The sequence below is a fragment of the Pseudoliparis swirei genome, chromosome 17, assembly GCF_029220125.1.
Source record: "Pseudoliparis swirei isolate HS2019 ecotype Mariana Trench chromosome 17, NWPU_hadal_v1, whole genome shotgun sequence".
NCBI lineage: Eukaryota > Metazoa > Chordata > Actinopteri > Perciformes > Liparidae > Pseudoliparis > Pseudoliparis swirei.
Window position 1 is genome coordinate 10381414 of NC_079404.1, and position 12184 is coordinate 10393597.

Genomic DNA, 12184 nt, shown 5'->3' on the forward strand with positions numbered 1-12184 from the left:
ACTTCACACCTTTCATGTATTCATTGACAAGGCGAGGACGAAAAACGATGATTCACCTCCGTCAAGTCAGTTCTTTCATGCAGGGCAGACGAACAATCCACCAAAGGCACAAGAGTCACAAACGTAGCAATAAATTGGAACGTGATCTGTGGGGACAGGAATGTTTGCTTTTCAATGTTTAAAGTTTAACCCCCCAAAAAAATGACAATAAGGTGAGGCATGAAAAGATGGACATTAACAACACCGGAGCGCACCATGCATTTGCTGAAGTCATTTGGGTCAACTCCCGGCAAAGCCCTCATGAGGAGGGGCAGCATGTGAGTGGGCCCCTCAGGAAAGCGCTGCGCACCTGACACGAGGCTCCGGGCCACACCAATCATGCAGCTCAGAGTGGCTGTCAGCTGGTGGGGCTCTGTTAAAGTCTCCAGTGCCGGGTATGTTCTGTTGTAGAGAAGGAGAACAATTAGCCCCTTGTGTTCATTTCATAATGTGGCCTTGTCTCTCGCCTAAAGAGCAAAGCTAGCAACACTGCTCAAGAGCCTTAAAAAGCCAAACTTGGATGAAATATTTATCCCCGAGAGTCTCTAGTTCAGCACAGACTTACTTCTCCAGCACGGGGGGAATGACCAACTCCGGCCTCATGAGAGCGAGGTTCTGCAGGGCCTGGGCTGCGGCGAGGCTGCCCGTCTTGCTGAACATGGCCAGCAGCACCGGCTGCATCATGCTCTCCACAAAGCATGTGATATCCTCCTCTGTGAGCTTGTGACTTTCTGGAATTGGCGTCAGCCACGTGGGCTTTCTGTAGCGCTCTCGGTGCAGCCGCCGCACCACGCTGGCTGGGAGACGTTGGAGCAGCTTCATGAGCTTCATCTGGATACGATGACAGAGGGACAGGAAGAGGGATGCATGACACACAGGTGACCAGTGTCTATGCACGTAGTTTGGACAAATGGAATCAGGTGTACGAAGCATCCGGAGATAGAGATCACGTAACAGACATACAAACACAAACCAAGACACTGAGCACAGCTTTATTCACTTGTCTTGTAAGTACGAGCAGTTTATGGGCTCACTTCAGGACAGTCACATCACTCGGGTTTCATTTTTGTAATTTAGTCAGGTAAAGAAGAAATCGTATTTTGTTGCTAAGTGACTTGAGAGTTGTGATTTCCACTTTTCCTGTAGTGACTGGGACAAATGAGTCTCTGAACAGACATGAACAATATATTATGAACGGACTTTAGTGCTAGTTTTTAAACTTAGTTGGTTGCAAAACACTGTTTACAAGTAATGAAACCAGAGCTAAGTGGATGACCCTCTCGCATGTTCCCAAGCAACTTCCTAGAATACACACAAACTCAACCCCCATCCAAAAATAAAGGTTTGTGTTTGAGGACACGCTGCTGCCTCAGACCTAGTGCAGCAGATGCATTTGGCTCCGATCCCTGTGACCTTTAAAAGCATGGCAGCCATCTCACTCACATGTCCTCTAGTTATTTCTGAAGTTGATACGGAGATTCAGGAAGCTTCCCAGAAGAACTATGACGAGTATCGACACTCTGTCATTGTCCTGCTGCCGAGATCCATGGTAAGCGGTCTCAACAGGGCATTAACGTTGGTAAAAGCTGAATGAGCGATGCTCTAAACTCACTGCTTGCTTGTCAAAGTATCATAACTCATGATAACCAACTAAAACCTACAGGGACCATCATTCTCTTTATACATGTTTTGTTTTTCGTGTGCTACTTATCAATTTGAAGTGGGCGAACCCAAGTTGGAACACATGACGTCATGTATTTCCGTGAGCCAATCAGAGTTTAGCTCCATTTTAATCCAAATGTGATGACAGCCGTTAGCCATTCCAATCTGATCAAACCACACCGACCTGTTTTAGTGAAACATAGTAGTAGTTTGTGTACTTGTTTTTGTGTTTATTTAGGCATAAATATGTGTTGCTCTGTATAAATAAGTCTCTTATCTTCAACTTATGAGATATTTTGTAAATGCCAGATCTGTTGATGCTATTGCATCACAACAGACAGTTGCCAATGCTGAGCTGTCCCTTATAGTGAACACATTCCTAATGTACTGTCTAATGAAGCAGTTCCCACCGTTTACCGTTTCTTCTTCTCCACTGTAATCCAAAATAAGAAGGGAGAGACTCACCAACCAGCGGCCATGGTTTGATGGGTGGAAGAAGGATGTTATACTGTTGAAAAGTCCACTGAGCTGTGCTTGAGCTTGTTTGCTGGGTCCGCCCTGAAATTGACACATTAAGGGACAACGTGGCAATAATCTTTCCACCAACTGTGATTGCAAGTATTTACCAAACTCATAACTTGAATAACAATGAACTAACCAGAAGAGATGAGACCCAAAGCACCATGTGACTAATGTCATAGGCATTAGTGACATATCGTGCAACCATCATCTGACTGGTCCCCACAGGGAGATTCAAACTCCTCAAAAATCTGGTGAAAATCTGAAATATAAAAACAAAACAATTATCAAATATTCCATGTCTAATTATTTTGATGTGGACTTTATGTGTTGTAAAAGTCCGTAACATTTTAATTTGACTTAACAGATCAGGAGTTTATAATCATCAGTAACTGAAGCGAGTGTTGTCAAAAAGCATGGATCAAAACAGTCGTTGAAATGAAACGGGCATGATGCAAGTCACTTCCCATCTGTGAGCAAGAGCAACAAGGAAACGTGATAGTTTGTCTCTCTGACAAGCAGCAATGCCATGAAATACACACCATGAGTCAGATCACAAATGTTACGACACAAACTAAAAAACAAACAAGTTCTAAACTGCGTAGTGGGTGGTGGTAATAAAACAAAAAAGCAACAAACCTTAGAGATGTGAGGGTCCCAATCAATGTAGCCAATGTTGTCATTGGTCAAGCGAGCAAAGAGGTTAACCAGATGCTGCAAAGATGGAGGAAAACACGTCAGACTGGGTCAAACAAAGCACACACTTTTTTGTACATTCAGAAATCTTTGAAAGAAAGTACTCACCAATTCCCAGCTTGGAAGATTTTGCACAGACAACCACAAGGTGATAAACTCATCAAACCACAACCTGTCAGACAAACACATGGTTACAAAAGCAGAAGGAAACCCCACTAAGGACAAGCATGGGGAACATGAAGGGATGTGTGTTAGTTATGCAGTTTGGTCTCATTTATACTCCTCACTAGCTAGTTTAATAGGTAAACCTGTGAAAAACAACTTTATTTAATGGGTCCATACGTTTCTGCTGCTTCCTCTATGACTGTGCAGGAACCTCAACAATAAATGTTTTTAATCCCAAAAAGTGCACAGAATAATCACTCCAATTCCCCTTTAGCCCTGTGCCAGATTCTGTACTAAAAAACAGGTTATATGGCAATTTTGGAGGCAATTTTGCATTTAGTTAGCGCACCAGTCATCATTTCCTCAATTATTATTAAAGAAGAAAATACTGACAGTAACGGGAGAATTTATGCAGATGTGAAGAGTGTTGTACATGGATTTTGTAAAGTGACTGATAAATGTTTGGAACACAAATTAATACTCTGCTAACAGAAACACTGACAAGTAAGAATTTGTAAATAAAACCCTGCAGACCGGTGTTTATTTTTAAATGGCAGCCTACAAAACTACGGCATGGTCAAATGGCAAAGGGCAGACGTTCCTCTGTTTTGGATGCTTGTAAAAAGGACCCAGGGAGAGCGGCGCTGTGTAGAGATGGAGTCACGGCAGTTTCACACACTGCCATTATGAGTGCAGTGGAAATGAGGCATTAGTGTGATCACTTGCTTGGTCTCACTCGTGTAAGTGTATGTTTTAGAAGGATATCTAGAGGCCATAAAGAGATGCATATGGTCAGTTGTCTGCAACGTTGTTAAGGGGATGTTCCACCAGCACTAACAGGCTTTAAAAGAATCACTCACTACATATTTACAGATGCACTTGTTTCATAATGCCAGCTGGCAGTCATCCCATCAGAGTCAGGATCCTCTGCAGATACTGTACGGCTAATTACTCGTCATTCATTCATTTGGTCTCGCTTCAGCAGCCAAACTATTCTCAAGGCTAACTAGCTAAACGGTCTTCAGACTGGAGCCATCTTGGAGCCATACGGAGGAGGCAATGAGTTTCTTACTTGAACCCCTTGTCGTGCAGCTCAGGAGGCAGAGTCGTGGGTAGAAAGAGCTCAAAGTTGCTGATTGCTCTTTGCATGGTGACATCAAAGGGACAGAGGAGTGGTCTCCATTCATCCAGCATCTCCCGAGTAGCAGACTCTGCAAAGTATCTGTACGAACAGAGAAAGCATATAAACTCAGTGTCTTATTTTGTAAAATCAAGCAAATGATCGGTGGTCAAAAATGTACTTAATATCATAATGTATAGGTATTTCTAGGACACTCGACAACCAGCAGAGCATCTTAGAGAGATGATCATAGAATAAAGTTAAAAGATAATACGACCTCTTGCTGTTGCTTCAAAGCAAAAGCATACAACTCTCTTCACTCTGAGTGTTCAATCATCGAGACCATCTGTAGGAAGCAGCAGCTACAGACATTTGGAAAGCAATGTTCCAAGTAGTTTACAAGTCATACATGTTGTACATTTGTATCCGCTAAGATAAACTCTGTTGTTCCAGTGGGGGAAGTAGTCCCACGTGGGGATTTTCACGGTCCATAATGCACATTGTGAAAACTGTGTGCAGGTTATTTTAGTGACATTGTCTCCTCAGCAATTCCATATCCCAAAAAATAAAGTGTCATTTCCAAGCAAGGCTACTTTCCTCTGACTCAAAGCTGATCCAGAGTCCCAGCAGCTGACCACAAATCACTTTCCCTTCTCACAGACAGGAAACTCTAACACAAGACAGAATTAGATGAGATAATAGGATTATCTGCCTAAATGTAAACTGAGGGACGAGTCCAAGGGCTCAGAAACCTGCATGCGCACAACTAGGGTGAAAACAATCAGGGAGTCTTAATGCACTACCTGCATCACAAATATAACCAACATTAAGGGGGTTACTTTACAATTGCCTTAGTTCACATTTTTGAGATATCACTTTTAAAAATGTCTGGAAACTTAATACAATCAATGATAAACCTCTAATTTTGAAAAAAAATGCAATTCTCAGAAACATATGAATACCATCCAGGAGCCTAAAATCAAAAAGAAGAGACATCAATGATTGAGAGGTACTTACGGTCTGCAGCATTTCACGAGTGTTTTCAGCACACTTTCTACAGAGCTGCAGAAAAAACAAAACAAAAGAGAAATTTCATGACCTTTCAAAACAACCAATGTTAAACAATCTTCACACCAGTGCAACTAGACTTTGACTGCATGCAGACAGAAACGTCGTAAGACGCCCGAGCGGAGTGAAGGAGAGAGTGAAAATCTTAGGATCTGGAGTCTACTGAGGAAATTGTTATAAAATGTCATTAACAGATTATCATCAATTCATTGAAAATTAAACATACTAATTTGCGCTAATGTTGGTTGACCTAATGCCAATATACAGATATAAACATACGTTCACTACGTGCTCATTCATAACAACACCTAATTTAATCGCTGCTGTAACCCTTTGGAAATAGTGGTGAAGGATTTGACAACAAACATATGCGTTACATCACAAACTCCTGACATGATTATCTTTATGCATATAGACTGGAAAAGCAAGGCGTGGTCACATAACAGTGTTGAAAGCTGAAGACCAATATAACCACAGCTTTTGAGCTCCCCTCCCACAATACCACCGATTTGCTCACATGCAAGCGAAAGCCATGCCATGTTGGAAATGCCCTGTCACTCAAAAACTGTTCACTTACTTCCCAATAATTCAACATTTAATACTCGTCACAAAAGCTCATTTATGACCCTCCAATGCTATCTAAATGCATTGCTCTTGCCCAATGTTTAGACCACAACACACAGGCCACCGAAAACCGGGTCAAACTAAAGAATTTCACAACTCCAACAACAACAACAACAACTAGTTAAACTGACTGTCGAAAGCGCTCAGACCCTCGGGCGGAAGAAACTCCCAACTGTACTTTACGACCTTTGTAGCAGAGTTGAAGTGAACCTTCACATTAACTCCAGTGCATTCCAGGAGGGGAGGAAACGTGACAAGAGCCTACACTCCTCCATGACTCCTGTAAAAGCTGTGTAGTCATGCAGGTATGTCTCAGCAGGGATACGCAACAGCAGAAACTGCCCTAAACACCAGGCAAATTATAGAATATCGTTTTACAGTCATTAACAGCCAACCTAATGCCATTGCGTAGCCTATGGAATTATTAATGTTATATAAAAAATATTAACTATTTCCTAATACGGTTATTATCATCTTGTTACTATATTGATGCCACAGTCAACGAAAGAAAGAAACTAGCCTCATATCATTCTCTCATGGTTTATATGGGGGAACATCAGAAGAGGACAACACAATGTGTTAGCTGCAGTGCGGCAGTCTCCAATATGAGTGAAATGTTAACATTGCTTAAGTCTTGATTTGTCACCATCACGATGTGGGGTGTCCAGTTTGTGTTTTCACATGCAATGTGTACAAATTAAAATAAAATTTTAAAAAAGTGCCTCAAATGATGATTTCAAGGTATAACATGAAGAGAAGTATTGTCCTTACCACCTCTGAACCAATTTTATCATTATGAGTTTAGAGGATGAACGAGGCCGCGGAGAACTGAATATGAAAGGAGACAAAGGCATAAAGAATACATTCAGCACGTGAGAAGTGCCAATCACTCAAAAGATATGAACACACTATGCGTCACCTTATACAATTAATTATGTAATCAGAGTGTTATGTTTTGTATGCATTAGTAGTTTTGAAAGAGGTGAGCTGGCAACCAGCCAAGTAGCTTGCTTTCATCAGCTGTAACATTTACGCGATGTGCTTCATGGCATTGCTGCGAAAAATGTACAATGTTCCCAAAGCACCATAAAAGAGGACCTCGCACTGCTTGCTGTCTCATGGGGAATTTCTAAGGACTTGCACAGAGAAAAGCGACATTTAAGCTTCTCTCCCAAACTGCGTACAGTGTAGAGGTTCCTTGTAAAAGTACAGTTATTAAAAAGGGATGGGGCACACAATATGTTCCTCTTGTTTTCCAACAAGTAGTCCAGTGGTTCTCAAACTGTGGGGCGCCAAGGCATTACTGGTTGGGCGCAAGGAGAAATGCAGATTTTTCTTATTTCAAGACCTTTGAGAACTTCACATATTACAAAGTACACGGACATTAAACTAAATCATTAATAAATAAAGAGAGAAATGCCTGTACTTAAGTGTAAATGTTTACATTATGGCGTTAACATGTTACGGTGTTAACATGTTACGGTGTGCATGCATGACGGACATGAGTTCGGCGTTTCTGCTGTTGCCCTCTAAAACAAGAGCTCAACATTGAGCATTAATTGAGAGAGGCCGTATCAAGCCTGAAACCCCGTTTTAAAAAGAAGTGTAGTGGAAAGCTCATTGCAGCGTATAATAATGATAAAACGTGATGACTCGCATATCTGCACTTATTGTTTTGTTTTGCAAAGGTAGCACATTATTGTTTTGAAAAGATATGCAGTGTAAACTCAGTAAAATTCTTTATTGCCAAATATTTGAACTTGTTTCGTCTTTTTTCACAGGTTGCACTAAATTGTTATGATCTTGAAAAGATATTCAAACCAAAACAGGTTAATTGCAGACAAAATAAGCTATTTTTTGCCAACTATAAGTAATTTTTTGCACAGATAGAACTGTATTTGTATTTTAATAAAGTGATTGAAAACATTGTTTTTTTGTCTGATGGAGCAATCTGGTTTAATTGACAGTGATTGCAAAATATTAGGAGTCAAAAAAAGTTATTATTTGAATACAAATTCAGCATGGACCATTTTGTTGGGGCCGTGAACATCTTTCTTCCTCCGAAGTGGGGCGTGACAGAAAATGTTTGAGAACCACTGAACTAGTCCAATTACGGAAACACAATTAGACACATAACCCAAGAGGAGTCGAAATTAAAACAAGATTGGCTTATGGAACTATTTTTCCCTTGGTATACCAATATATCTTTGAAAAAATACTGTGTGTACATGTCATGGAAAAGTTAAGTCCAAAAGTGAGCAAGTATGTATGAACAATGTATAATCTTTTTTTTTTCTCCATTGATTAGAAATATTATAGCTTTTTAATTAAATATTGGTAGTTTTTGGTCGTGGATTAATGACATGAACACATTTGGTTAACTTGGAATAGGACTTTTTCATTTGAATGAAGCGGCAACAAAACCAAGTTAAATTGAATGAATATTTGTGTTGTACTCTAAAAGCACTTAGGAAATTGTCAGCAAGGTATTGGTTAATAGTGTAGACTAGGCAGCAATCCCTGTTCAGTTCCCATAGTAAGTTGTACCCACTACAACATTTAATTTTTTGTGATTTCAGTCTTACTTATACAAACATAAACGTTTTAAGTAACAGGAATTCAGTCACTTGATGTGTTCCATTTTCTGTGTAGGAAAGTAAAGACGTGCCAAAACTAGTGTTCCGTTTTCTGCTATAACTACTTCATAGAAATCGGAGAAATAAAATTTTCACGGGAAGAAAAAAAACAACAACAAAAACATGGGAGTTTCTGCTGGAGCTCGATGACAACTTGGGGTGTAATGGAAGAAAATTAAAAAAAACTTTTGATGTAGTGAATGTGCCCTCCTCATTGGATACATCCATAGCACTTCCTAAATTGTATGATTAAGCATGCTTTTAAAAAACTGAATAAAGAACAGAGGCATACTTGGGAAACCAGTTGAGGCCCAGATGCTCCGTCTTGGAGAAAAGAATCCTGTCATGGAGCTCATACAGGGGTCTCCACCTCAATTCAAGGTCCTCCCTCGACAGTAGTTCCCTTTTCCTGTTGGATGAATCAGACATGCAGATAGATAAGAAAAAACACACAGATCTTAGCTGATAATGCAGCCTTACCCTGTGGGGAAAAAATCAATTATATTATGAAGTTGCAGCATTTTATAGCATCAAACTTATTTTTCTGGGAAAATAAAAAAACTGACCTTTAACTTTTACTGTGACATTATAAATAAGTGTATCTTTAACATGAGTACAAGTTTCTGAAAAGAAAAATTGGGGTCATTCTTACTTGAGGAGGTTGATAAGAAGCCGCGCAAGGCCCTGCATCATGCTGATCTCCAGTTTGGGGATCATCACTAGCTCATAGAGCAACTTGATGAACAGCACATGGTCTTCTTTGCTGAACTTTCTCCCATACAGTCTCATGTATCTAAATAAGAAGTACATATTTAGGGATGATTACTTGTTTGAATGATAAAGAAATAAAGGTGCACATATGTTCTTTCAAGCATATAGCAAATACAAGCATAACAACAAGCAAAAACATGTCATTTCTAATTGCCACAACCAAAGTTACCTTCTTGAACCCCGCCCAATAACCCACAACAACAAAAAACGTTTTTGAGACCCGTTTTCTCAACAACCAAATACTAGTGAACAGAATCTGGGTCAACCACCCAGTAAACTTTCCACTTTCTCTCTGAGCCGGAAGTGACTCACTCACGAACAGAGCAATGAGCCAGCATTGGGCACTGAAAAGGATTAGGGAAAACACGGCAACCAAATTAAACAGCACATTGACAGTGAGCTACACTCATATTGACAACGAGTGTGCTGAGGCAATGTGTCCTATTATGAAAATAGTGTCACTGAAAGATGAATGCCAAAGGGGGTAACCGATATAACATTATGATGTATAGTATTTTTCTTAAAGTTGGAATGAACAGGAATGACTTGATGAAGATGATTTCTGCAAACGTTAGACTGCAAACCAAAAGCTGGTCGTAAACAATCATTTCTTGAAGCAACTTCAAAAGGAAACTGCATATTAAAGTACAGAAAAGTGAACTGTGTTATCTCTATTTTTATCAAGTGAGTTTGTCAACTGATTTTCTGATTTAAAAGAAAGATGGTCAAAGCAGACGAGCACAGTATTAATGACAATGGCCTCCCATTGAGCTGCCCCGATTACGAAACAAAGCCCATCACTAATCAGACACACTGTGTCTGACACTACAGGCATAATACTTAACGTGAACCCATAAAACCATGCCACACTATAAAACAATACAGACTGTTACATGCGCTTCTCTGCGTTTGACATTGACCTGAGTACAAACTGTGAGCAAACAGTAAGTTGCATATTCGTTGTTGCCCTCCAATCACTTAACTAGTACAGAGTTTGCACAACAGGCTATGAGATACACATTTGGCGTCTCTTAAATTAAAGAGGAGCGGGTGTAACAGTTGAGATTACGCAAGGACACTAAAGATTATCTGACATTAAACGTTACTTACGTGGAAAGTTTCCTCGTCCAGAAAAGCACACCGGGCCATATCTCTCGCAGCTGAACAGCTCGGCACAGGTTGCTCTTTATTTGACTCAGAATGTCATTAGATTCTTCATCCAGCCTCTCCGCGTACGGCAGGAGTTTGTTGTATACGATGTCTTTTTGAGGAACAAACCCCAGCGTGTCAGACTGCGCCTCGTTCATGACACAAACTCCAAATCGCTAGCTTCACCGAGCTAGCACACGGTCGTCCGGTAAACTTCGTCCGGGTACCCGGAACACGTCGTTTTGCTCCTGGGCTAAGATGTCGCCGAACCAACGACTCGCCAACTCGTCCGGAGGGCTCGTGAAAGGCAGTGACGGCCCACTAAGTTAGGAGCTGCACAAGTTGATGGGTGACAGACTAGCTAGCCATCTAGCTTAAATTAAGTTAGCTTCCTTCACCATAAGACATTAGCGCTACAATGTCATCTTTAACGCATATTATGGGCGAACGAATAACACAAGTGTGTCAAGACAGCGCGTTGGCACTCAAATGCCTTCTTCCGGGCTGAAGTAATCCTAAAAAACTGACAACAAGCTAACGTCTGGCTAAAGCTAGCTCTCTACTACAAAAGCACAGTCATATCTCGAGTGTCAACGTCGACTGATTCATCCAACTACAGCAGGGCAGAAGACACCCAGCTCCAACACGACGCCCCGTCATATCCGCTAGCCACTTGGAAAACTTCATTTCCCAGCCTTCCCCTCTCCATTCATGCTTTTAATAACTACTTATCCTTTAGCCACTCAAACAGGATAACATAAGAGCCACTAACTAAAGACCTCGTGTCGTCTGATGTGTTTTCTACTGCAGTAACGTGAATCCGTTGCTAGACATTTTAGTGGAGATGAATTATTCATTATATTATAACTTTTCCATAGGTTATATATATATATATATATAATTATTATTAATTATTTAATTATCTTCCATTTGTCATTACATGATCAGTACTTTCTAATAACTGAAGTGAGCTGTGATCGCCATCGTGTGGTCAACATGAGAACACTCATCTAATATAACAGAAGTCTCACTCTGACTCTTCTTCCAAGTATTACTGGGGTCAACTAATTTATTGGCAATAAAAAACGAGTAAATGTACCGGTTATTCCAGGAAAATTATAATTTTCAGAGATTCTAACATAATAGAAGCATTGACGATGCTTTGCGTCTGAAATAAGATGCAAATCGCATATTTACCAGAACATAGTTAGTTTTTTGTTGTGTGTGAGACGTTACTTTTTATAGACAATCTTTTGTCACGGAAATATTGCCCTAGTAACAGGCAACATTCGTCCACCTGGAAACTTCGGCGTCGAAGAAACTCCGTTTAACGTCAGCCCAAAATAATTTAACGTTAATGTCGCTGTGGATAAAGAGGGATTATCGGCCATGTTTAAAGGAAACTAATTAGTGTTATATTCTACGCAACACACGACACCGTTTTTCTGTGTCAACGATGATTGAAAAGCTCAATTTAACGTGTGATGTGCTTCAGTCACACCGACAACTCGCTTGCTGTCCCTCCTATTGTGGTGTACCACTGCATGGCAAGGACATGCTCATCTACAGCAACGTGGACATAGAGCAGAAGGTTTGTTTACAGAGTTTTGTTACTTGTTTGCACAAAACAAGTCTTTCATTGTTTGGTTTTCCAAGAGTGTCTTGAGCTAACGTTAGTCAGGCTGTGACATTACTACTGTCTGTAACATTTCAGGATTTAAAATAGAATACAACC

The 12184-nt window shown here is 40.4% G+C and overlaps 2 protein-coding genes across 4 annotated transcripts in view; one reads left to right on the forward strand and one right to left on the reverse strand.

The window, feature by feature from the left end:
* Positions 1-11054, reverse strand: part of psme4a (proteasome activator subunit 4a) — a 30054-nt gene extending 19000 nt beyond the window's left edge. Inside the window, exons 1-13 of one of the 3 annotated variants that reach the window (XM_056435170.1) lie at positions 10411-11054; positions 9182-9322; positions 8822-8938; positions 6665-6721; positions 5219-5263; positions 4154-4303; positions 3025-3088; positions 2860-2934; positions 2360-2482; positions 2167-2259; positions 605-870; positions 255-441; positions 57-146 (exon numbers count right to left, since the gene is read on the reverse strand). In XM_056435170.1, coding sequence (XP_056291145.1) covers positions 57-146; positions 255-441; positions 605-870; positions 2167-2259; positions 2360-2482; positions 2860-2934; positions 3025-3088; positions 4154-4303; positions 5219-5263; positions 6665-6721; positions 8822-8938; positions 9182-9322; positions 10411-10607 — 1605 coding nt within the window. In that variant the 5' untranslated portion in view covers positions 10608-11054. Of the gene's footprint in view, positions 1-56; positions 147-254; positions 442-604; positions 871-2166; positions 2260-2359; positions 2483-2585; positions 2648-2859; positions 2935-3024; positions 3089-4153; positions 4304-5218; positions 5264-6664; positions 6722-8821; positions 8939-9181; positions 9323-10410 lie in introns of those variants that run through there. The other 2 variants (XM_056435172.1, XM_056435173.1) reach the window with 2 other exon arrangements.
* Positions 11055-11841: 787 nt separating this feature from the next.
* Positions 11842-12184, forward strand: part of wdr27 (WD repeat domain 27) — a 45935-nt gene continuing 45592 nt past the window's right edge. The window contains exon 1 of the mRNA XM_056436214.1: positions 11842-12040. Coding sequence (XP_056292189.1) covers positions 11906-12040 — 135 coding nt within the window. The 5' untranslated portion in view covers positions 11842-11905. The remainder of the gene's footprint in view (positions 12041-12184) is intronic.